The 27,553-nt window shown below is 40.0% G+C and overlaps 2 protein-coding genes across 5 annotated transcripts in view; both read left to right on the top strand.

The window, feature by feature from the left end:
• zap70 (zeta chain of T cell receptor associated protein kinase 70) overlaps positions 1-10,952 on the top strand; it is a 52,126-nt gene extending 41,174 nt beyond the window's left edge. For all 4 annotated transcript variants that reach the window (XM_061976379.2, XM_061976377.2, XM_061976376.2 and 1 more), the window contains 4 exons: positions 1,977-2,169; positions 7,423-7,563; positions 7,662-7,774; positions 10,521-10,952. In XM_061976379.2, coding sequence (XP_061832363.2) covers positions 1,977-2,169; positions 7,423-7,563; positions 7,662-7,774; positions 10,521-10,644 — 571 coding nt within the window. In that variant the 3' untranslated portion in view covers positions 10,645-10,952. The remainder of the gene's footprint in view (positions 1-1,976; positions 2,170-7,422; positions 7,564-7,661; positions 7,775-10,520) is intronic.
• A 4,578-nt stretch (positions 10,953-15,530) lies between these two features.
• Positions 15,531-26,153, top strand: mob3a (MOB kinase activator 3A). The gene is made up of 4 exons (XM_061975825.2): positions 15,531-15,731; positions 17,608-18,108; positions 21,503-21,705; positions 25,788-26,153. Exons 2-4 carry the CDS (start codon positions 17,691-17,693, stop codon positions 25,815-25,817), a joined length of 651 nt encoding a protein of 216 aa, XP_061831809.1. The 5' UTR covers positions 15,531-15,731; positions 17,608-17,690; the 3' UTR covers positions 25,818-26,153.
• Positions 26,154-27,553: the final 1,400 nt, after the last annotated feature.

Below are 27,553 nucleotides of genomic sequence, written 5' to 3'. Positions count from 1 at the left end.
GATTGTATAGCAGAATAGATTTGAGGTATCTAAGCTGGACACTGACTTCTCTGAAATGTATCCGACAAAATGGCATCCCTTACTTGGTAGTTTTTGTTTCTCTTGATTTTATGTTCACACTTCATTGTCATCATAACTCATATTAGACTGTATTTGATAGTAAGTAATAATATGCAGTCCTTCCAGGATTTTGCACCAATTCACGTGAATTCAACTAATCTCCACAAATTATGCGCGGCCTCGCAACTTTGTCCAAAGCCTACAACTTCTCTGCACTTTTTGGCCCCAATCAATTTGTCTCTGTGCGGCGTTCAAACATCTAATCAATAATCTTCTGTAGACAAAGCACATACTTGCCAACCCTCCCGATTTTTCCGGGAGACTCCCGAATTTCAGTGCCCCTCCCGAAAATGTGACTGCAAGGCATACTTGATCAACAGCCATACATGTCACACTGAGGGTGGCCGTATAAACAACTTTAACACTGTTACAAATATGCGCCACACTGTGAACCCACACCAAACAAGAATGACAAACACATTTCGGGAGAACATCCGCACCGTAACACAACATAAACACAACAGACTTAGACTTAGACTTAGACTTCCTTTTTATTGTCATTCAAATTTGAACGTTACAGCACAGATAAGAACGAAATTTCGTTTTATAAGCTCATGGTAGTGCAGGATAAAAAAGCAATAAGGTGCATGTATAAATAAATAAATATATATAAATATAAATAATATATAAATATATATCTAAAATAAATAAATATATATAAATAAGTAAATAGATTACTGTACAGATAAATATATTGCACTTTTTCACATGCATCCACGTTTATGGATGTATGTTATATTGTCTTATTTATTCCGGCGAGTTAATCCATTTTGGGCGAAGTTGAGGGGATGATTTAATTATGATGCGTTCAAGAGTCTTACGGCCTGAGGGAAGAAGCTGTTACAGAACCTGGAGGTTCTCAGAACAAATACCCAGAATCCCTTGCATCCCTAACTCTTCTGGGCTACAATATACACCCCCGCTACCACCAAACCCCCCCTCACACACACACACCTCAAACACCCCCCCAACGTGTAACAATATTTAAATTTGTTATTGCTAAAACGTCACAATTGTCATCCTCCCGCAATAGCCAATACCTTCTTCCGGTTCCTGTCAATGGCGCTAAGCCTTCTGGATCTCCAGGGTAAGACAATTAAGAACAGACTTTCATTTACAATGATGACCTAGCAAAGAGGCAGCATCTACATGTCAGAGATGTTGAAGTGTGATGATATTCTCTTATTTACCTAAATACATTTCCGATCGCTCTCAACAGTGCACAAATGCTCTTAATGTACGGAGGTAACTATTTTGGAACATAAATGAATGTTTAAGACATGGACAAACACTTTTCAAGCGTAAAACATACACAGAGAATGTCTGCAACTTGTGGATGACAATAAGGAGGCCTTTGCTGGTGTTTCTTTCTGTAATCATAATTATTACTCTTATGGATTATAAATAATTAGGCCCTGCGATGAGGTGGCAACTTGTCCAGGGTGTACCCCGCCTTCCGCCCGATTGTAGCTGAGATAGGCTCCAGTGCCCCCCGTGACCCCGAAGGTAATAAGCGGTAGAAAATGGATGGATGGATGGATAAAACAGTACAGTAATTTTCACAATGAGATCTTAGTAAGTGCTTTTACTGCCGTTAGATGTCTTCTTTATAGGTTTGTGTGGGGTTTGTTTTCTATTTGTTGTTGAAATCATGTGCTTTTTGAGGTCAAAGTTAAAAGGAACACTTTAAACATTAGTAACAAAGTCCTAAGATCCCAATTTGATTAAAAAAAAAAAAAAAGCCTAAAACTTTGCAACTTTTGCCTCAACTTTCTGAAAACGCAAAAAAATCCTGCAAAATCCTGAAGGGACATATTATGGCTACTAAATATCACCTTCTCCCGTTATAACCGCAGAGATACGGTAACGGTGGAGAACATTGTCAACCTGATGCACCAGGTGTCCATGGGGATGAAATATCTGGAAGAGAAAAACTTTGTGCACAGAGATTTAGCAGCTCGCAATGTATTGCTGGTCAACCAACAGCTTGCTAAAATCAGTGACTTTGGGCTGTCCAAGGCCCTGGGAGCGGACGACAGCTACTACAAGGTACAGCGATCTTTCTTTGTCTTTTTATTGAGAAATTCTACAATCTTCCTGTTTTTATGCTTGAAATATTATATGTACAGTGGTACCTCAGGATACAAGATTAATAGGTTCTCTGATACAGCTCATACCTCAAAACACTCGTACAGTGAAACTTCGATTTACTAAGTTAATTGTTTTTTGAACAGGGTTCGTAAATAGAAACTTTCTACAAACCCCGTTTCCATATGAGTTGGGAAAGTGTGTTAGATGTAAATATAAACGGAATACAATGATTTGCAAATCCTTTTCAACCCATATTCAATTGAATGCACTACAAAGACAAGATATTTGATGTTCAAACTCATGAACTTTATTTTTTTTTTGCAAATAATAATTAACTTAGAATTTCATGGCTGCAACACGTGCCAGTAAACGTTTGGGAACTGAGGAGACACATTTTTTAAGCTTTTCAGGTGGAATTATTTCCCATTCTTGCTTGATGTACAGCTTAAGTTGTTCAACAGTCCGGGGGTCTCCGTTGTGGTATTTTAGGCTTCATAATGCGCCACACATTTTCAATGGGAGACAGGTCTGGACTACAGGCAGGCCAGTCTAGTACTATCACTCTTTTACTATGAAGCCATGTTGATGTAACACGTGGCTTGGCATTGTCTTGCTGAAATAAGCAGGGGCGTCCATGGTAACGTTGCTTGAATGGCAACATATGTTGCTCCAAAACCTGTATGTACCTTTCAGCATTAATGGCGCCTTCACAGATGTGTAAGTTACCCATGTCTTGGGCACTAATACACCCCCATACCATCACAGATGCTGGCCTTTCAACTTTGCGCCTATAACAATCCGGATGGTTCTTTTCCTCTTTGGTCCGGAGAACACGACGTCCACAGTTTCCAAAAACAATTTGAAATGTGGACTCGTCAGACCACAGAACACTTTTCCACTTTGTATCAGTCCATCTTAGATGAGCTCAGGCCCAGCGAAGCCGACAGCGTTTCTGGGTGTTGTTGATAAACGCTTTTCGCCTTGTATAGGAGAGTTTTAACTTTCACTTACAGATGTAGCGACCAACTGTAGTTACTGACAGTGGGTTTCTGAAGTGTTCCTGAGCCCATGTGGTGATATCCTTTACACACTGATGTCGCTTGTTGATGCAGTACAGCCTGAGGGATCAAAGGTCACGGGCTTAGCTGCTTACGTGCAGTAATTCCTCCAGATTCTCTGAACCCTTTGATGATATTATGAGCCGTAGATGGTGAAATCCCTAAATTCCTTGCAATAGCTGGTTGAGAAAGGTTTTTCTTAAACTGTTCAACAATTTGCTCACGCATTTGTTGACAAAGTGGTGACCCTCACCCCATCCTTGTTTATGAATGACTGAGCATTTCATGTAATCTACTTTTATACCCAATCATGGCACCCACCTGTTCCCGATTTGCCTGTTCACCTGTGGGATGTTCCAAATAAGTGTTTGATGAGCATTCCTCAACTTTATCAGTATTTATTGCCACCTTTCCCAACTTCTTTGTCACGTGTTGCTGGCATCAAATTCTAAAGTTAATGATTATTTGCAAAAAAAAAATGTTTATCAGTTTGAACATCAAATATGTTGTCTTTGTAGCATATTCAACTGAATATGGGTTGAAAATGATTTGCAAATCATTGTATTCCGTTTATATTTACATCTAACACAATTTCCCAACTCATATGGAAACAGGGTTTCTATATCAAAACACATTTCTCCATAGGAAACAATGTAAATATAAATCATGGGTTCCAACCTCGACAAACGTCTATATTTTAGTGAAAGTTGGTACACTTTGAAGACAATATAAAGCACTATACAGTATTGTATACCAAAAAAACATAACAAGAGGGTGATGGATCAAATTTCTATTTGATAACTAGCCGAACTGTCCTCTTTCCAGCCGCCCTGCCGACACGCACACACACTGTCACTAGCCCTGTGGTGCACTCTGTTTTACATCACAAAACTCTAACCTAACTTTAACAGCCAAGTCTCAACAATGATTAAGAATAAAAAATAACATCCACTTTACCTTGTTGGTTAATCTTCTTTGTGGGCAGTGGAAGAAAGGGGAAGGAGGCATGAAAGAATTATGAAATCATATGATGTGCATTAGATCTCCACGTTTTCGAGATTTAGCACTTGCATCCCAGTGTATTCACTTTTTCTCCTAAAATAGGCGTTTTTTTCTGAGCAGTAAACATGCCTCATTGACCGTAAATCAGTAACAATGATAATTACACTCTAATATATATACAATTTACACGCGTTTAGCTTGTTGGCTTCCTCCGTCTTGCGAGTGAACAATGGCAATTGAAAAGAGACTTGGAAGGGTTCTGGATCTAATTTTAATCTAACAATTACAACAGTCACTTTTAGTGCAAATGTTGATCCAAAATCGGGAGAAAACATCAACAAGCTAGCAGGGGGTTTAGAGGGGGACGTGTGAGCCGGCGGAGCGTACTGTGGTGCCTCAAAGCAGCCACATAATCAAGGTTTAGAGTGTCAAAAACAGGGGTGTCCTGATACAACTTTTCACTCCCCATACGATCCCGACAATGGAGCTTTGATATCGGCCGATATTGATCTGACACAATATCAGTGCGAATCATTCATACATGTATTATTTTGGAGTGTGGAATGTCAGAAAAGGCTTAATTAAGTGAAATTACAAAGAACAATGGTAGGTATGAAAAGTGCTAACTAGAGATGTCCGATAATATCGGACTGCCGATATTATCGGCCGATAAATGCTTTAAAATTTAATATCGGAAATTATTGGTATTGGTTTAAAAATTATCGGTATCGGTTTCAAAAAGTAAAATTCATGACTTTTTAAAATGCCGCTGTGTACACGGACATAGGGAGAAGTACAGAGCGCCAATAAACCTTAAAGGCACTGCCTTTGCGTGCCAGCCCTATCACAAAATATCTACGGCTTTTCCCACACACAAGTGAATGCCACCCATACTTGGTCAACAGCCATACAGGTCACACTGAGGGTGGCCGTATAAACAACTTTAACACTGTTGCAAATATGCGCCACACTGTGAACCCACACCAAACAAGAATGACAAACACATTTCGGGAGAACATCCGCACCGTAACACAACATAAACACAACAGAACAAATACCCAGAACCCCTTGCAGCACTAACTCTTCCGGGACGCTACAATATACACCCCCCGCTAACCCCCCCCCCCCCCCCCCCCGCCCCCCCCGTCCCCCCTCAACCCCGCCCACCTCAACCTCCTCATGCTCTCTCAGGGAGAGCATGTCCCAAATTCCAAGCTACTGTTTTGAGGCATGTTAAAAAAAATAAGGCACTTTGTGACTTCAATAATAAATATGGCAGTGCCATGTTGGCATTTTTTTCCATAACTTGAGTTGATTTATTTTGGAAAACCTTGTTTAATGCATCCAGCGGGGCATCACAACAAAATTAGGCATAATAATGTGTTAATTCCACGACTGTATATATCGAAATCGGTAATTAAGAGTTGGACAATATCGGGATATCGGATATTGGCAAAAAAGCCATTATCGGACATCCCTAATGCTAACCTCTTTATTACTAGTCACGTCCGTTGTGTCCTTGGGCAAGACACTTCACCCCTTGCTCCTGATGGCTGCTGGTTAGCGCCTTGCATGGCAGCTCCCGCCATCAGTGTATGAATGTGTGTGTGAATGGGTGAATGTGGAAATACTGTCAAAGCGCTTTGAGTACCTTGAAGGTAGAAAAGCGCTATACAAGTATAACCCATTTATCATTTATTCACAGTCTGGAATGGACTAATGTCTTTAAGTTGAAGTTGAGTGCTAAGTATTTTTGGTGACACTTAGTGGACGCAATAATTAAGTTAAGCTCATGACACTATAAGTTAATTGATGCGGACACGTTTGTCACTGAATACTTTCTAATTCGCTTATGCCTTGAAGACTTCGTATATATAAGTAATATGCAACTGTAATCATTTGATACTCAGTTATATTGACAAATGTGCTGATTTAGACTGCAATATTGTTCAATTCAGGACACTTATTACATATGTCTAGCTCAAACCTTCTCAAATAGATGGGTGGGCCCGGCGGGCCCCCCCTTTGGGGGGCACGGTGCGAGGCCAGAGGGCCGCGTGTGACACCAGGGAACATTTTTTATCAGTATCCTGCTTCAAACCCCGCTTTGAAGAGCTGTGCACTACAAAAAATGCTCATGGTAGCCATTAATCTGACTTCCTAATTTATTTATTTTTATTTAAAAGAATCGGCACAAATTGTTGTTGTTTTTTCAGTATCAAATGGTTCAAGTCGGTTAAAAAAACGTTCATAATTTAAATAACAATGCACATTAAGTCTTTTCTGTTACAGACTAAAAAATAAAGTTAATATTCGTTGTTCTATATTTCTTTCGTCTTTTTTTGTTTTATTTAATGTCAATAAAGATGTAATGTTATGCGGAGGTATACTTATAACAATTTTATGGACTAATTAAATTATTTATAGTTGAGACAGAGTGCGATGAGGTGGCGACATGTCCAGGGTGTACCCCGCCTTCCGCCCAAATGCAGCTGAGATAGGCTCCAGCACCCCTCGCCACCCCAAAAGGGACAAGCGGTAGAAAATGGATGGATTGATGGATGAGACGGAGTGTGTGTGTTGGGGTGAAATATTTTCTTCTTCCTGTTGGGGGTAACAGAAAATAATTGAGAAGCACTGGTCTAGCTTGTGTGTCATTGTGTGCTTAGCTGTTGTGTAGCTGCTAGCTCCTATTAGTATATAGCCAACCGTGTTTACTTTTTGTAAATTACTTCACAAAAATACAAGAAAAGACCAACCTTGCGTGCTTATTGGAAGACATTTTGTCCAGCTTTGTACAAGCAGACGCGCTGCAGGACTGCTTGTTTCTGAGATTTTAGATGCGAGCCGATATGACCTGATACTTTATTTTGCTGATATCGGACAGATATATCTAATATCAGATTGGGACACTCAATCAATCAATCAATGTTTATTTATATAGCCCTAAATCACAAGTGTCTCAAAGGGCTGCACAAGCCACAACGACATCGTCGGTACAAAGCCCACATATAAAATATAAATATTTTTATTTGCAGATGGTCTCGGAATGTAACCCAGGGGAATAACTGCGATCTACCGTATTGTTAAACAAGACTCTAGGAATTTCATTGTTATATTAAGCAGTAATTTTCACATAAACCCTCAACAGGCCCGTTCTGCAGGCCCATGGCCGCTGAAGTGGTACGCGCCAGAATGTGTCAACTTCCGCAAGTTCTCCAGCAAAAGTGACGTGTGGAGTTTCGGGGTCACCATGTGGGAAGCCTTCTCATACGGCGGGAAACCCTACAAGGTACTACAGCACACATGTCGCTATGGACCACAATACACATGCTATGGAATCTCAGAGTTCATTCATGCCAGCTTGTTTCCCGTTCCAACCACGTCTAGAAAATGAAACAGGTGGAAGTGAATAATATGATTGAAAGTGGGAAGCGCTTGGCGTGTCCCGCAAAGTGTCCGGAACGGATGCATGAACTGATGCAAGAATGCTGGACATACAAGTAAGAACAATAAGAACTTTTTCAACCCTTTTTGCGCAACATGTTTTCAGATCAAGGGTGCCGATGAATGGGTCCATTTGTTTTTCATAAATAAGGCGCACCGAATTATAGGCCGCATTAAAGGAGTCATATTATTGTGATTTTTTTCTAAATGGAAAATATTTCCTTGTTGTCTACATCAGTGTTTTTCAACCACTGTGCCGCGGCACACTAGTGTGCCGTGAGATACAGTCTGGTGTGCCGTGGGAGATTATCTAATTTCACCTATTTGGGTTACAAATATTTTTTGCAAACCAGTAATTATAGTCTGCAAATGATGTGTTGTTGTTGAGTGTCGGTGCTGTCTAGAGCTCGGCAGAGTAACCGTGTAATACTCTTCCATATCAGTAGGTGGCAGCAGGTAGCTAATTGCTTTGTAGATGTCGGAAACAGCGGGAGGCAGAGTGGAGGTAAAAAGGTGTCTAATGCTTAAACCAAAAATAAACAAAAGGTGAGTGCTCCTAAGAAAAGGCATTGAAGCTTAGGGAAGGCTATGCAGAACCAAACTAAAACTGAACTGGCTACAAAGTCAACGAAAACAGAATGCTGGACGACAGCAAAGACTTACTGTGGAGCAAAGACGGCGTCCACAATGTACATCCAAATATGACATGACAATCAACAATGTCCCCACAAAGAAGGATAAAAACAACTGAAATATTCTTGATTGCTAAAACAAAGTAGATGCGGGAAATATCGCTCAAAGGAAGACATGAAACTGCTACAGGAAAATACCAAAGAAAGAGAAAAAGCCACCAAAATAGGAGCGCAAGACAAGAAGTAAAACACTACACACAGGAAAACAGCAAAAAAGTTCAAATAAGTCAGGGTGTGATGTGACAGGTGGTGACAGTACACCTACTTTGAGACAAGAGCTATAGTGATGCATGGTTGGTTATGCTCTAAAGTCATATCCAACAATTGTGACAACAACTTTTTACTGTTAACTAAGTTTCGTTTTTTTATGATTTCTGCTGGTGGTGTGCCTCCGAATTTTTGTCAATGCAACAAATGTGCCTTGGCTCAAAAAAGGTTGAAAAACACTGGTCTACATAACATGTGATGGTGGTTCTTTGGTCAAAATGTTCCATGGATGATGTTTTACAGATCATCTTCAAGCTGTTTTTTGACAGTCGCTTCCGGATGCACCGTTTTGTGAGCGGTCTTATTTACGTGTATTTACGTATTTACGTCACCTTCGGCAGCGTCTTCTCCCCGTCATTTTTGTTGTAGCGGTGTAGCGTGCAAGGACACAGTCCGTAAGCACACATGATTGTATTTTTTTATGACCAAAAAATAAAAAATAAAAAATAAAAACACCCCTTCCCCCAACCCGGTCAGTGGGACAAATTTTCAATGGTTGATCGGTCCGCAGTTACAAAAAGGTTGGAGACCACTGGTGTACACAATTTTGGAAATAAGAGCTAAAAGGTGCTGTCCACGCATGTGGCCAACTAAGCCTTTAGAGGACCAATAACGGAGCAGCATCTCCTCATCCGGCAACAACAACACCGGAAATGTGTCCCGTGGAAAAATTCCTTTGGTGAATAATGTAACTCACTACACCGGTATGTTTTAGCGCTTTCATGGCGAGTTTACTGACAGATATAAGTAAGAACTTAACACTCCTTTATATTAGAAATGGCAAACAACAGCGGAGGATGAATGCCACATAACAAGAATATAGAGAGAAACAAGAAGCTTATCGACTACCGTGTCGGCACAGACTACAGAGGCGGACGCGCGCAAATTTTCTGGATTTATGCTGATCCCAAATACAGATCAGCAGGTACCAGAAGGTATTTAAAGTTGCTTTTGCATAATATTGCGAAACAAAACAAAAATATGTCTTACCTTATACACACCCCATAATAATACTTGTATGTTGTAGCACATCAAACGATGCAGTCTACACTCATCTCTTATGTTTGATTGCCACCTACTGGTCACACTTATCATTACACCATGTACCAAATAAATTGCTTCGAAGTGGGTAAGCTCAACCAAACTTATTCTTTACATTGAGCGCACCAGGTTATAAGGCGCAATGTCGCGTTTTGAGAGAAAAAAAAGGATTTTAATACGGTACTACTTATTTTGCAATAAATTGTCTTTCTGCTTTTCAGCAATTGTCTTTTCGTCAGTCTCGCTCTCGCTCTCGCTCGTGCTCGTGCTTCACCATCGACCACTCTCTCCTTCCTGGCTGCTGCCTTTAACAGAGCAACAGGTGATTAGATAAGCACGCCCAGGTGGGCCATCTACGCACCTGTCGCTGATCTCGAAGCCAGTCCTGGCACATCCCGCTACGCTGTAGGTCCGCAGGCCACGCCCCCCTCCACATACATTAATAATATTCTGTAATTTGATGTTGATACTATTATTAATTTCATCTTTTGATAGATCAAAAATTAACACCAACGGGAGCATTTTAAAACTCTGCCAGACTCAATTCCACCTATTATTAACTTTATCACATAATTTATTCAGAAAGTATAAATTAAGTTAAGAATACTAATAACTGCAACATGTAAGTGTGCTTGTTCTATTTTTAAACAACAACAAAATTAACAATCTGAAGTTGTCTTTATTTTTAAGTCATCATACCATGATTTTTCCAGTCCGGCCCACTTGGGAATAGATTTTCCTACATGAGGCTAAAATGAGTTTGACACCCCTGTTTTTAGATGCTTCTGTCTTCTCTCTCCAGACATGAGGAGCGCCCCGACTTCAAGAAGGTGGAGGAGTCCATGAGATCTTACCATTATTCCATATCAAACAAGGTTAAACCAGAAGGATTTGCCTCTGCCGCTGATCCGAAGAAACCGACATAAAAAAAACAAAAGCACATTCTGTCCCATGGCTGTACAATGTATCCATTCAGCTGGTCATTAAACAAGCAAAACAAAGAAGTATTTATGAGCCGTGCACACTGCCCAGCCTTAACTCAAGCAGCCATACAACTGTACAGGCCTCGATGACGATAAGGAAGCATGCGTAACATCAGTCGGCTAAATACGATACATCTTTACTGTGTGATATCTTACAGTGTGTACTGCGAGTATTTCTTCCGATACACTGTAAGAAGTGACTTTGTGCATGGTCTGTCCTAAAAGGAGCTCAAAAAACATGTTTTTTTCTAAACTGAATAAATGTTGCTTGTCTCTATAAAAGCAATGTCTGTATGTTAGTGTCTTGTAAATGTGCTAAATCCGCAGGTTTTAAAGTGTGAGGTAGGCCTACGGATACATCAGGGAAGGCGCAGCTGCTGAAGACTTTTTTTGTTTCTAACCTAACACTGTTAATAATGTTCATTGTAAATTCACATCAAAAACTGGCTAATAATTAGACTTAGACTTAGACTTCCTTTTTATTGTCATTCAAATTTGAACTTTACAGCACAGATAAGAACGAAATTTCGTTACAATGTGAATGTTGTCTGTCTATCTGTGTTGGCCCTGCGATGAGGTGGCGACTTGTCCAGGGTGTACCCCGCCTTCCGCCCGATTGTAGCTGAGATAGGCTCCAGCGCCCCTCGCGACCCCAAAGGGAATAAGCGGTAGAAAATGGATGGATGGATGGAAGCTCATGGTAGTGCAGGATAAAAAAGCAATAAGGTGCATATATAAATAAATAAATATATATAAATAATACATATAAATAAATGATAAATGGGTTGTACTTGTATAGCGCTTTTCTACCTTCAAGGTACTCAAAGCGCTTTGACACTACTTCCACATTTACCCATTCACACACACATTCACACACTGATGGAGGGAGCTGCCATGCAAGGCGCTAACCAGCACCCATCAGGAGCAAGGGTGAAGTGTCTTGCTCAGGACACAACGGACATGACGAGGTTGGTACTAGGTGGGGATTGAACCAGGGACCCTCGGGTCGCACACGTCCACTCTTCCACTGCGCCACGCCGCCCCAATATATATATATATATATATATATATATATATATATATATATATATATATAAAATAAATAAATATGTATAAATATATATAAATAGATTACTGTACAGATGAATATATTGCACTTTTTCACATGCGTCCACGTTTACGGATGTATGTTGTATTGTCTTTTTTATTCCAGCGAGTTAATCCATTTTGGGGGGAGTTGAGGGGATAATTTAATTATGATGCGTTCAAAAATCTTACGGCTGCGGAACCTCTTTCTAGAGTCCAGCAGTGAAAACAGTCCTTGGTGGGTGTGGGAGGAGTCTTTGCAGATTTTCTGAGCCCTGGTCAGGCAGCGGCTTTTTACGATCTCCTGGATAGGAGGAAGAGGAGTCCTGATGATCTTTTCCGCCGTCCTCACCACTCTCTGGAGAGACTTCCAGTCTGAGGCATTGCAGGCTCCTGTCCAGACAGAGATGCTGTTGGTCAGCAGGCTCTCTATAGTGCCTCTGTAGAATGTGGTGAGAATGGGGGGAGGGAGCTGTGCTCTTTTCATCCGACGCAAAAAGTGCATGCGCTGCTGAGCTCTTTTTACAAGAGCTCCGGTGTGTAGGGACCAGGTTATATTGTCAGTTATCTGCACCCCCAGGAACTTGGGGTATAATTGCATTACTTTCACATAGGGATGATGTTTGATAAGAAATTATCGAGTTCGAGCCTATTATCGAATCCTATTATCGAATCCTCTTATCGAACCGATTCCTTATCGATTCTCTTATCGAGTCGAGATAGGTTGTTGTACATGGAAAAAAAACCCACAATATTTGGTTTAACAAATCACTTCACATTCTCTACTGCTCGCTACTATAGTATTACCATATCTGAGTTATTGTGCAGAAACGTGGGGAAATAACTACAAATGTGCGCTACATTCGTTAACCGTGTTACAAAAAAGATCAATTAGACTGATACATAATGTTGGATATAGAGAACATACAAACACTTTATTTATTGAGTCAAAAATATTAAAGTTCGATGATTTGGTAAAATTGCAAACAGCTAAAATGATATGGAATTAAATGATGGAATGGATGAAGTAAAGAAGTTAAACATTGTACTGATGTGATCCAGTTTAAGAGGTTGTTCAAATGAATAGTGCTTACAAAGTACAACGCAGAAGAATTATGAGAAATACTTTCGACCTTATTGAAAATAAGATATTCTTCATCTCAGTATATTAATAATGACTGAATTAATTAATTACATATTACAAAACTGTTGTATATACTAATTCACAGATATTTTATTATAAAAAGGTCAGTAAATGATTCTGTATATTTGTAAACGCTCAGAAGTGGGAAAGGGGTAGGATTAAATAAGCTTTACTTCTTCCTACTCCTGTAAAGTGAAATGATATGAAACTGTGATGTATTATGATGTGGTCGGATCATGTTTTGTTTAGTTATGTTCTGTTAGTTTGGATTTCCAGTAAATTGTTGTGATATTAGAGGACTATGATTACAGTGATATTATGTGATAGTATAGTGTTTTTTTCCAGTGAAACAACAGTTAATTGTTCATTGCTGTGAAATATAAGGGTACTGTCATTTTTAGTCAGCTGTTGTAGTGTTACAGTACATTTTGACTACAGTATTTTACAGTGAAAAGACACTGCTAAATGCTGTGATGCTAACGTCAGTCAAGATCTTAAATTTTATTTTGATTAACGGTTTGTACATTTTACTCTCTTTTGTACACTCGGTCATTTCTTTGATGATTTTTTTACTCTTAATAATATCATCCGCTTCGTCTTGTCAATACTGTCTTTCACGCTCACGTTCTTCATTTTCCTGCTTGGGAAAACAAAGTAAACCATCCATCCATCCATTTTCTACCGCTTGTCCCTTTCGGGGTCGCGGGGGGTCCTGGAGCCTATCTCAGCTGCATTCGGGCGGAAGGCGGTGTACACCCTGGACAAGTCGCCAATGTCGATCTCTCTTAGCTCATTTTTTATGACATTTTATGATATACACTTTACTTATATAGCCCTTAATCACAAATGTCTCAAAGGGCTGCACAAGCCATTCTCGGTTTAGATCCCACAGTGTCAGGAATATATGTACATGTATCTCTTAATTATAATACATTTGCTGTTTTGCACAAAAATATATGAATTATATATAAATTATTGAAAATTTTATTTTCGATTAATTATTTTTAGTACAAATTAAAACACGTTTCATATTAACACTCCGCCCCCATACATTATCAGTATTACACTTATGCAGGTTATAAATACACCTGTCCCCAAGAAAGCACGGATCACAGGACTTAATGACTACAGGCCGGTTGCGCTGACGTCTGTGGTCATGAAGTCCTTTGAGCGCTTGGTCCTGCCCCACCTCAAGGACATCACCGCCCCCCCTCCTGGATCCACTGCAGTTCGCCTACAGAGCCAACAGGTCTGTGGATGATGCAGTGAACCTGGCCCTCCACTTCATCCTGGAGCATCTGGACTCCCCAGGAACCTGCGCTAGGATCCTATTTGTGGACTTCAGCTTTGCCTTCAACACCGTCCTCCCTGGACTGCTACGAGACAAGCTCTACCAGCTCAGCGTGCCCGACTCCCTCTGCAGTTGGATCATTGACTTCCTGACAGACCGAAGACAGCACGTGCGGCTGGGAAAGATTGTCTCGGACAGTCGAACCACAAACACTTGTACTCCTCAGGGCTGTGTACTTTCCCCCTGGCTCTTCTCCCTGTACACAAACTGCTGCACCTCCAGTCACCAGTCCGTAAAACTGCTCAAGTTTGCGGATGACACTACCCTCTTCGGGCTCATCTCGGATGGCGATGAGACCGCCTACAGGAGAGAGGTGGACCGGCTGGCGTCCTGGTGCAGCCTCAACAACCTGGAGCTGAACGCCCAGAAAACAGTGGAGATGATCATGGACTTCAGGAAAGTCACAGCCCCACCATCCCCCCTCACCCTGATTGACTCTCCTACCCCCGTCTCCATTGTGGACTCCTTCCGTTTCTTGGGCACCACCATCACCCAAGACCTCAAGTGGGAGCCGACCATCAGCTCCCTCATCAAGAAGGCCCAGCAGAGGATGTACTTCCTGCGGCAGCTGAGGAAACTTAAGGTGCCGACCGAGATGCTGGTACAGTTTTACTCAGCCATCATCGAGTCCATCCTGACCTCCTCCATCACCGTGTGGTTCCCCGGCGCCACAGTCCAGGATAAGCATCGACTGCAGCGCATTGTACGTGCTGCTGAGAAGGTGATTGGCTGCAAGCTCCCATCCCTCCAGGACTTGTTCTCCTCCAGGACCAGGAGGCGTGTGGGTCGGATCACAGCTGACTCTTCTCACCTTGGAACAAACTATTCTCCCCTCTCCCCTCAGGCAGGAGTCTTCTGTCCATCCAGACCCACACCTCCCGCCACCTGAACAGTTTTTTCCCCTCGGCCATCAGGCACATGAACAATAACTCCTAACAGTAGCTCCTTTGAATTCCTTCTAAGTCTATAACAAGATCTGATAGCTCAGTTACAGCTCTTGTTATTACCAAATCTATGTTATATGTGTTTTATGTTGCACGATTGCACCAAGAAAAATTCCTAGTTTGTGAACCCGTTCTAAAACAATGGCAATAAAACTATTCTGATATTACATATTGTTGCATGTTAGCTGTGTTTATCGGACAGCCAATTGATATGGAGCTACTCGAAGCAAAGGCTTTGAGTCCTTTATTTTGTTAGTCATCACCGGAAGTTCAAAGCGCCTTCCCTTAGCTTCTAGCCATTACAAAGCCTTGAATGGGCGGAGTCTGACGTCAGCTTTACTAAACTGTCATGTTTGTGGATTAAACAGTACATTTGCAGCATGAATAGTTGTACGAGTACATATTTCAGTTTTTTTACATTATCGACATAACGTCGCCAAGCGATCGCTGGGAACTTTCGACAAAATATATCGAAGGACGTTGGCGGAAGAGGAAGGCGGAACAAGTAAGTTTGGCCAAAAGTAGCTTTCAGCGTGGCTATTTCGCCATATTCTAAAACCCACCTTTGATATACCGATTGATATCATCCGACGGTGTTTCTAATACATTGGTTAAAAAGAAATACATTTGTCCAAATTAATTCGAATTTGTGAGTGTTTTCTGAAGCAACAAGTCCAAACAGGTTAGCGAAGCAGCCGCGACACACCAAAGTTGGTACAGTTTAGTCTCCTGCTTTCATGTCGGAAACATGAGATTTGTTATGAGATAAAAAAAAAAAAAATCATCAAATGTGAGCTTCGGTTTGAGTTTCAAAACGTCGAAAGGAGGCTTGGCTGGGTTTTATTGTCATTCCGAGCATTCTTTCGTATCACGGCGGATTAGTGCTTGAAATAGGAAATGAGTCATTGTGGTAAACGTCATAAATGCGAGTTCCCCTGTTTACTATTCACTTTTTTTAACGTTTGAGCACGAACAATGCAGTGCAGTATTGTTTTAAACTCATTTTTTAATCTCTGAAACAAACTTATTTACATTTATGCATGTTTGATTAAGCTCATGTCGTGCCAAAAGTAGGACACCGATATTGATGTTGCGTAATTATTATTTCCCGGTGTTCTGACCTTAAAAAAATACTACCCAACGCTACTGAGCATGCGCACGCATGCGCAATAACGAACAAAAAAACCCATCGCAATTAAGGTAAAAAACTACATATTTTAGTTATGTTTAGCATTTTTTTACATACCGGGAAACAAACTAAAACAAAAATGGTATAAACCTTGACTAACCTAATATGGTGACAGAATGAATGCCAACGATCAAGTATTTTGCCAAGCGCATATATGAATAATAATACTACAAAAGCATGTGTTCCAGGACCTATTTCGGACATTTTCTGAAAAATTAAGCCAAATCTGGGCGTTATTTATGATGCGATTACGCAACTGGTTGCATATTTTATGACGTAGCACATTTTTTTCCAGAACACCGGCCTATTCTGCAGAATTATGTTTAATAATAGCAAGAAGATTGAGCACTGTCAGGCAGGCAATGATTTATCGTCCGTGTATGGTAGGGTTATTCAACAGCCCGGGAATTACACCGTACCGGCCCTACGAGTTCAGTTCGAAACTTGGTAGTTGAAATATTTTTGCAGCAAATTCCTGAAAACACTAGTGCTCCTGTTGTATAGAGGATTTTAAACCACTATAAACAGATCCCTGCAGTGACATTTTAACCTTGTGGGGGCCACAATTGTTATTTACACAACTGAGGCGTTTCTCAAGGCACCCCTTTTAAAGTCCTCTCCTTTTTGCCGATTACACATTTTTTTTGTCATAATGTGATATATTTAACAAAAGTGTTTTGTTGTAGTTTGTTTACTTCAGATATCAAAGTCCTCTCATTTTTGTGGATTACAATTGTTTTTGTCGTAATGTGATATATTTAACAAAAGTTTTTTGTTGTAGTTTACTTCTGATGCAGTCAGAAGTCATGTGTTCATCTTCTTTAGCTTTAGTTATACTAGTGGTGTCGCTCAAGGTTCAATTATAGGTACTCTCCTTTTCATCATTTCGGCTATTCAACTGGTGACCCGTGAGTTCAGTTCAAAAAACATTAAAGTGCTGTCATTTCACTAGCATTTTTGCAGAAGGTCCTTCAAAACAGCAGAGCGCTCCAGTAATTCTGACAAAATAAATAGAACAATATCAAATGTCTGTTGTAAAAGATGTTGAATATACAAAATAAGAGGAATAGGAAAGGGAGAAGTCCAGCTGCCTTAGTCTTGGTTCTTAGTTTTCTGGAAATGTGTCCCCCAAAACGATTTAGTTGAATATGTTTGGCAAACAATCCTCATCTTTTCTCTTTCCCCTCTTCAGATTCCCAACGACTACAATTAAGGCCATAATAATTGCACAGGTTGTGCCCACAATCCTTTGCCTGCCAGACCTATCGTGCAACCATGTCCATGGCACTGAAACAAGTCTTCAACAAAGACAGGACATTCCGGCCCAAGCGCAAATTTGAGCCTGGCACACAGCGCTTTGACCTGCACAAAAAGGCCCAGGCCTCTCTGAACGCCGGTTTGGACCTGAAGCAGGCCGTGCAGCTGCCCCACGGGGAGGACCTCAACGACTGGGTGGCTGTCCACGTTGTCGACTTCTTCAACCGCATCAACCTCATCTACGGCACCATCAGTGACTCCTGCACCGACAAGACCTGCCCGGTGATGTCCGGCGGGCCCAAGTACGAATATCGCTGGCAGGACGAGCACAAGTACAAGAGGCCGACTGCGCTGGCGGCCCCCAAATACATGAGTCTGCTCATGGACTGGATCGAGGTACAGATCAACAACGAGAACATCTTTCCCACCAATGTCGGTAAGTGTGCAGACCAGCTGCAGATGGTCGAAACATGCAGAATTAGGTCACATAGATTGTTTCTGTTCATGTGCTGTGGGTTGTCATGTTTACATAGCAAGTTAAACATCGCTTTCAGGCTGAAACTCTTTCTGTACGGTACAGAACTCTTCCAATATTGTCAGGACAATTAGCCAATAAAACATTCAAGCATCAAAGGGGTGATTCTAAGCATTTTGCTTTTATTGGGGGTTCCCGATACCGATCATCCACGAGTGAGATCGACCCATACCAATACCAATTACATATATATTAACTGTAACTTTGTCTATTTATTTATAGTGAGTGCTATTGACAGTTTAACAATATCAACACAATATTTCAACCGGTTCCTTATTATTCATTACATACATTTTCTAAGCAAAACAAAGTCAATAGTACACAATAACTAAGCAAAAGTAAAAACTACTATGTACTACTCATTTAAATTATTTGTTTTTTGCACTCAAAGTCCTCCTGTGTCAATGGAACTATTCCCTGTGTTTGTAAACATAAACAAAAACAACAACATTTTGAGAAAATAAAAAAATCTATTTAATCAATCATATACTGATGCTACCCTTGGTATCAACACTGATTTATGGGTGGATCTGCCCATTAACCGTGTACTGACTGACAATGCCAATTTCTTGGTGATTTTTTAAGCAAGTTTAGTGGTTAAGTTTGCTTTTAGCATGCCTGCTTCTGGCTTGGTTCTGGTGTGTAACATGTAGCCTCGTCCTCCAGTTATAATCCTTCAAATACTAATAAATAGAGTTTATTTGCGGTAATATAGGGGATTATTTATTATTACCTTAGGCGGGCGGCTCCATACTGTGTATGGAGATACATAATTAGCTGCTAGCAGGGGCACTAAAAATACTGTCACGCAGACGGGATCTGCGTCAAAGGCATTGGCGATCACACACTTTTTCAAAAAAATTGTCCGATACTGATCGGCAGCTGATGGATTGGCTCGTCTCTTGGTAGAACTTGAGACAAAAAGAGACTTGTCACAATACACTTAGCTGAGTGCAGTGTTTCCCAGTGTACATTTGTGGCAACATGCTAAAAAAAAATTGGACCGCCACAAATAGATTGGGCGCTTACTGTTCACCTACACACGTTCACGTGTAAAATGGATCCTATTCCAGCTGACTTCCACACAGACATGCCAAAATGGACCGCCACAAATAGATTGGGCGCTTACTGTTCACATACACACGTTCACGTGTAAAATGGATCCTATTCCGGCTGACTTCCACACAGACATGCCAAAAAGGAGATTCAAATCCTTGATTTCCTGACTGTGCAGCCGGCATGCTAACCACTATACGCTGTAAATAGGTAACTATTACTATTAGTAAATAGCATCTTGGCAAAGGCTAATTCCGAGCTAAGCAATAATGTAGCCTATACACTATTGCCATTTAACGTCTTGGAATTGCAACTGCATGTAAAGTCTACTTGCAAATATGATAACTGGACAGCACACTTATCGTAGTTAGCTAATTTTATATGTTACCGGTACATTAAAGGGGAGCTGCACTTTTTTTGAAATTTTGCCTATCGTTCACAATCAATATGAAAGACATGACAATGGATGGATTTTTTTTAATGCATTCTAAATATTAAATAAATGTAAATAAAAATCCGCCTACAGCGAAGCCAATGGGAGCTCCACTATTCCGCCCATAAAATACGATTAACAACCATTCAAAGAGGGCCAACAATATTCCATTTCCATTTCGTGACTTGAATATTAACCAAGTATTAGTGATATTGTTATTATAAGCGCTAACACAGACAAACTATTTACAGCGGTGACGTGATCACTTCCGTGTGTCACTATTTTTACATCAAGTGGTCTGCTGTTTCCTCGCTTCCCTGCTCACTGTCACTGCAAGTTTTTGGAACATCAGAAATCATGCTTTTCACCTAAAAAGTAGTTGACTGAGAGTAAAATCAGACAAGGTTAGTACACATTGACAGCCATGTAGGACCTGGAATTGGTTAGAACGACATGAAAAGCACTTGTTCCCACCCACCTCGTGTCTTTGTGACATTTTTCATCTAAATGGGAATATATGAACATCCCAGCAGTCAGTGTCCTAATGACAGCAGATCGTTTACAGTAAGTGATGTTTTATTATGTTTGTTGGCTCTCATAAAGTCTGCAGATAGTAATAATCAGTGATGAAGAAAAAAAAAAAAAGCCAATGTCGTAATGTTTTTTTTTAAATTAATGCGCCGCTTTAGCTTAAAAAGATCAAATTACGTAAATATTAAATGTTATTATAAATGTGCTCGTTACTACATTACATATATACTTACATAAGGTATATAAAACGATAATTGAGGCGTTTCAATGTTTTTTTTAGGGGAAGAACGATAGGCAAAATTCTAAAATAAAGTGCAGATCCCCTTTAAAAAATAGATGTTATTATCAAACAATTGCCATTTAATAACACATATAAAAGTACAAAAAATTGGTTCAGTTGACTACCGGTATAGATTCCCAGGCACAAGGAATTGTTTCTGTTTCGGTTTAAATGTGACAGGTACACCCCCTAACCATGCCACACCTGATGACCCCTCACAGAACACTTATGTGTCCTGGCACAATAACTGAGAATCACTGGTTTAGGAGGCTATTTGTGGTAATCTGTGGACACAAAACCTTTTTAAATACTAATGTTTGCTTTAATCCTCATAATAGAGAATGTTCATAATATATTTTGCAGACTAATGTTGGCTTTAATCCTCATAATAGAGAATGTCCATAATATATTTTGCAGTAGGTTGGCAAAGCAAATGTCACAAAATTGGAGAAAGAAGTTAAGGTGAAATATGCAGATGCAGAGATTTCTTTTATGCAGAGATTTTTTTTAAATATAAATCTGCAAGGCCACATGCATTGCATTGCTGCCTCTCTCCTCTGTTACCATGACATTCTATTCATTCTCTATTTCTGCAAGTGTGTATTGTAGTGGCCGTGCAGCTGAATCACAACAGATCTCAGTAGAAGAGGATTTATTAAGTAGGTCACACAATGTACAACAGGCGGTGATTAGGGAAAAAAACGTCCCTGACACTCTTGCCCGCTGGGAAAGAGTCCAGAAATATTATTGGATGGGTCAGAGGAAAACGGCCATCCTGAATGAATCATCCAGCCTCTTTTGGACAACATGTTTCCCAGCCGCATGTGGCCTGATGCTATGTGGTTCTTTTTAGCATGCAAGGACAAACAACGCGGTCATAACAGAGAAGTCCTCGATAAAATATGCTGACATGGTTATTTTTAATTCTATTCTACGGTTCTACAACTTGGATTGACCCCTGGTCTCCTCCCATTTCCCATCTTTCTGACCCCCAGGTACTCCTTTCCCTAAGACTTTCATGCAGGTGGCTAAGAAGATTTTGTCCCGCCTGTTCCGGGTGTTTGTCCACGTCTACATCCACCACTTTGATAGAGTGAGCCAGATGGGAGCCGAGGCTCACGTCAATACCTGCTACAAGCATTTCTATTACTTTGTTACTGAGTTCAACCTGACAGACCACAAAGAGCTGGAGCCTCTGGTAAGTTGAAAAGACACATGACAAAAAATGTGACTCTCACACACACAGCCATGGAATATTGAGAGTGTTCCCTTGTTTATTATATCTGGAGCACAGATATAAACGCTGTTTATTTTCAAAGTAACATAGCAACAGAGATGGGTACCGAATTTGGTACCTTTTTATAGGCACTGACTGAAGTCGGTCTACTTCTGGGTACCGATTCAGGTTAAAGCCCATTAACTTACAATATCCCTTGCCAACAAAGTAAGAAAAGGGTGTTTGAAAGTACAGTAAGGCTCCATTTTTCAAAATGGGCTATCTCGATGCTAATTTACATTGGATTTTCCATTGACATACTTCTGATTAGCATTAGTGAATTTATATGGCGATTTCATCACCTCCAAATGTTCTAATGAAAACTACGACGAGGATGCACGTTACAATCACACAGCTGGTGTGTAATAATTAGAATGCTTACATTATGAACAATTTGTAGGGTTTAACAAAAGAAAAGACTGGCACATTCAACTTAATGGCATAGACTACTTCCTGGCAAAACACCGTAGTCTAGGGTAGTGCGATTTAGACGATATACAATAGGGCTGGCCCTGCGATGAGGTGGCGACTTGTCCAGGGTGTACCCCGCCTTCCGCCCGATTGTAGCTGAGATAGGCTCCAGCGCCCCCCGCGACCCCAAAAGGGAATAAGCGGTAGAAAATGGATGGATGGATGGACAATATGGCTGCACAATTAATCGACATTGAATCAACATTGAGGTTTTAGTTACTGCGATAAATAACCGCAAGAGACTGAGTATTTTCTTCTCCGCCTTCACTGGCATTTGTGTGCCAGACCAGTTAACCAATCAGAATTGTTTAGCCTTGTATCCTTGCTTCCTTGCCAATTGAAAGTGTTTAAGGAAACAGTTAGTTTGTGTGTGCTGCAGTGGAGGCAGTCAGTACGCTAATAACAAACACCACTTGCTCCTTGGAAAATGTTTTAATGGTGACTAGGCCTGGGCCGATAGTCAATAAGTCAATCAATCTAACAATAAATGAAAATGAATTGGAAATACGTTGCGGGCATCGATAAACTGCTATGTCCGTGTGTGTTTGTTTTCGAAGAGAAAGAGGTCTCACTCTGCATGGCTCTCAGCCTGGGATGTAACGGTAAATGGTATAATGATAAACCGCAGTAAAATTCCCGACGGTTAGTAATGCCGTTTACATTTTTAATTATTTTATTATTGTATTAATAATTTAGGCAACACTGCTTACTTCTGCAAACGAAGTCACAGCAGCGCTGGCGTATGCGCACATGCGTCGTTCAGCTTGAAAAAACACGGCTGAAGACAACTATATGGACTTTGCTACGGAGACTTCCCCTCGGAGTAAACGGAGCCGAGCGCTTCGTTCAACTTCACTTTCCCTCACTTCATTTCCGTGCGGTCTAGACGTGCGTTAAGAACACATTGCTGGTTTTTGATGGCGACAGGTGTGGACAATATTGGACACAGACGCATTTGTCTCACACTAAAAGTATGAAGCAAAGGAGAAAAGTATTTGATGTTGCTTTTATTTTCTCAATACAGCGTCCATCTGCTGCTGTGACTGAGAGTTAATGACGTGAGCAAACATGCAGCAGGCGATGTGTCGGGAACGTTGCCACAACTTGTTTTTAAAGTCTTTACTTTGTTCACTTGTCCTTTATTTACCTGCAACCTTTATCGGTGTTCAAATAACAAATACTAGCAATAATGTTTTGTCATCTCATCGAATTGAATGCAGGCTGTTAAGAGTGTGTATTTGATGTGAGAGGTACCACTCCTGCAGGCCTCGAATTTTAACTTTTTAAGGTCCAGGCAAGTGTTGCCTTAAAGGAGGGTTCATATTTTAGGGCACCAAGGCAAGTTAGAAGGGAACCAAGGCAAACATTATTTTCTTTCGAGGCAGGAGATATATATATATATATATATATATATATACATATATATATATATATATATAAAATAGATAAAAAATAGTGTTCATGTATGAGATCTAGGGCTGCCAATTATGGCCAAAGTAATAATTAAGATTATTGCTATCAATATTGAAATCATGATTACTGATTGTTAGGTAAAGCAGTGTTGGGGTGTGAACGTAAGACCATCGTGTCATTTGTAATGTCTAATAAAAAGGCTATAGATAAACGTTATCCATATATTTTAGGACAAATTTGTTTTTTTAATTCTTTAATAATATCAACTTGTCTGCTTTTTGTCATTACATGATGCCTTTATCTCTATTTTTACATTTGGATAGAGGGATTTTTTTTAAATGTATTATTTATTTAAGTTATGTACATTTATAAGTACATATAGATGCTGTATCGGGACAGATCCATTAAGGGTTTGAGCAGAAATATGTAAAATAGGAATTAACTATACACAACAAAACATTAACAAAATTATGTGTCACATGAATGATTTTTGAAGGAGTACCTTTGTGACATGAAAAAAACACAAGTAATGTAAAGAAAACCTGGTGTTTACTTGTTGATATCAAAATAAAACACAAAACAGTTTGGCTAATGAAGATGAAGTCTAATAAACAAGCTGTGTTCTTCGCCAACGTTTCCCTAGTGTTTCAGTACAACAGTTTGGCCGACAAAAAAAACCCCAGAGTGACACCTCTCACATCGAATACACAATCTTCACAGCCTGCGTCTATTTCGATGATATGACAAAACATTATATTTAGTATTGATGTTACTTGAACACTGATACAGGTTGCAATTAATTAAAGGAGTGAGCATCCCAGTCAACACAGTAAAGACTTTAGAAACAAGTTGTGACAACGTTCACGACACATCGCCTGTTGCAAAACATCAAATAGTTTTCTCCTTCGCTGTATACTTTTAGTGTGGGGACAAGTGTCTCCAATATTGTCCACACCTGTCTCCATCTAAACACAGCAGTGCGCTCTTAAACACACGCTGGGAAGCAAGGGAAAATGACATTAAACCAAGCGCTTCGCTCCGTTTACTCCGAGGGGAAATCTCCGCAGCAAAGTCGGTGTCGTTGGTCCACCATGATTATCAAGCCAAACGACGCTAGTGCGCCTGCGCCTGACTTCGTGTTGCCGAAAATGCATTAATAAATTACGGTTTTTCGGTAATAAAAAAATGTAACGGTATTACTAACCGTCGGGAATTTATCGCAAATTATCATTATACCGTTTATTTTTACATCCCTCGTCCATTAACAACTAAAACCTCAAGGGCGGTCACGGCATGTTCTTGCCGCAAATGTTGGTAAATTTTTTGGGCATTACGGCCAAAGACGAGGGCGGTCGCGGCACTTTCCGCGTTTGCCGTGGTTAAATTCGAGCCTTGATTCCTGTTTATTTTTGTGTATATACAGTATGTATATATTTATTTATTTTTTAGGCCATATCGCCCATCCCTACCATAGTCCATACATTACTGCCATCTAATATCTTGGAATTGTAACTGCATGCAAAGTATACTATGTAATACAGTGCACGAGACACAGAAGTGTAAGAAAACAACAACTGGAAAGCACAGCTCAATGTTAAATGCTAAATAAAACAAGTGAGATAAACATATTAACATTTATTAACACTGAGAAATTGGTACCATATTGTTTAAAATTTGAAAGGTACCCATCCTTACCCCTGAGGTTTAAAATCGACCTGCAGTTGTTGGCTCATGTTTATGCCCTACCAGGGTCTTGTAATAATGAGGATGAATTAGTTGTGTTTTAATTCTGCTGTACTGGGGGATGATGTATCAAGTAATGTGTCAAAATATTTCAGTTAGGAAATGATGACCGTCATGCTCAACAATAACAAGAATAAACATTATTGTTGACATTACAGTCAAACCTGTTAGCCTGTTCAGATTCTTTATTAATGATTTTCCATTTGTATATAGTTTGAATATTGTATGCTTTTATAGATTTGCAAAAACTCTATAAGACTTATCTTTGTATGAGCTTTATCTATTTTGTCTATTCTTCTGTATTTCACGGTGGTTACGTGTGTTTCTTTTTCCGCAGTAGCTCATAATATTTGTCTGTGTTTTTTTGCGTGACACAGAAAGAGATGACCTCTCGGATGTGCCACTGAGGGACCCAAGTTGATCTGTGGACTCTGCCAACCGTCCATCTGAAAACCGCAGTTGAGTTAAATGACAAATACGTACATCCACAAAGAGTCTATTTTTATATTGAAGTACTGTAATCTATTTTAGCTACAGACTGTAGGTTTTAAGCGAGAAGCTCGTCAGGTAAAATGTTTCTTTTATTCAAAATGGAAAACATTCTATATCAGAGTGATGTATTAAGAGGTCTATAATGTTTTTATTTGAATCGCAATGCATTCCAGCATGCTTTTACTTTGGGGGTTTTTTTTCGTCTAAATGAATACTTTGTCGTTGTATTAAAATTCCTTACTCTATTATAAGCTTGTGTGTTGCTTGACTACGATAAAGTACATTCTGTGGGTCGTAGCACTTGGAAAAATGTCAAAACATAACTTACTGGTGTTTTAAATTTAACATGTTGAGGTTAACAACACTGCGTCACTGGTACATCTCAACAAATATAATTTGTAGTAAACATCCGTGTTAGCAACGTCGTTATTCTTTTATCGTATTACCAGAGGTGTGGACTAACTTGGACTCGAGTCATGAATTTGATGACTTTAGACTCGGCTTGACAAAATGTAAAGAGACTTGCAACTCGACTTGGACTTTAACATCAATGACTTGTGACTTCACTTGGACTTGAGCCTTTTGACTTGACAAGACTTGCTACTTTCCCCAAACCCCAAAGATTAAAAAGTTATTCAGGAGCGCTCTGTATCTTTCATTGTGTATGTGTGTGTGTCAGCGTGTGCGCTCTCAGTACAACAGCCAATCAAATTACATCCACGTTGTTTTCGTCCCACAGCATTCATCCGAACAAATTGCAGGACAACCAACGAAGAAGAGCTGTCAAACAACGTGCCAGTGAGAAAAAAATATGCCAAATATAGTTTCGTTCGGGTATAAATACTACAACTTGGTCAACAAAAACGAATTGCAGTATGCAAAACATGCGGTTCGAAGATTACAGACGGAGACGCAACAACTTCCAACTTCGTTCGACATTTGAAATTGCACAATGCACGGTAAGTTTTCAATGTAAGCTAACGTTTATTGGCTAAGTAACATAACTTTTATTTGCTGTGTAGTTAAATGAGTGAGGCTGTAAACTCACTGCTAACGTTATAGCCATAGATATCTTATAAGTAGACGCAGCATCGGGTTAGGGTTAGGGTTAGGGTTAGGGTCTACTTCCTACTGACGCTGACGAGACGCCGGGCCGCCATCTTGGAGTGGTGATCCGCTCCACTCAGTGCAATTCATTTGGCAGGAGCAATGAACTGTCAGCGCATTTAATTCATTTTACCTCATTAAATACCACTGATTTTCACGCGTTTTTTTGTCATACATGTAGCTACGATAAAGGACACATGTTTTGGCGTGTTTTATTATTCATAGTTTGCTTACCAGTAATAGAATATTCTTATATGTTTATAAGTGACCAGACGTCCGAGATCAAAACTGGGAATATAATCCCAGATAAGGGGGAAAAAAACGGTCAGCTATTTTTAAATTGAAGAAAGAATATGATTAGGTTATATATACATGCGTATATCCTACATAAACAATGTATGAATACATTAGATATCTATATCTTAGGGACCTATAGACTGTATCTCTGTTGCTGCAGCAGCAGAGAGTTTATTCTGTCTTGACACTTTGTATTGATATTTTGTATTACATTATTCCCTTAAATGATCATGTTTACAGTGATTGT

This window comes from Nerophis lumbriciformis, linkage group LG14 (genome assembly GCF_033978685.3).
Source record: "Nerophis lumbriciformis linkage group LG14, RoL_Nlum_v2.1, whole genome shotgun sequence".
Lineage (NCBI taxonomy): Eukaryota > Metazoa > Chordata > Actinopteri > Syngnathiformes > Syngnathidae > Nerophis > Nerophis lumbriciformis.
This window is presented reverse-complemented; position numbering and strand designations above follow the sequence as displayed.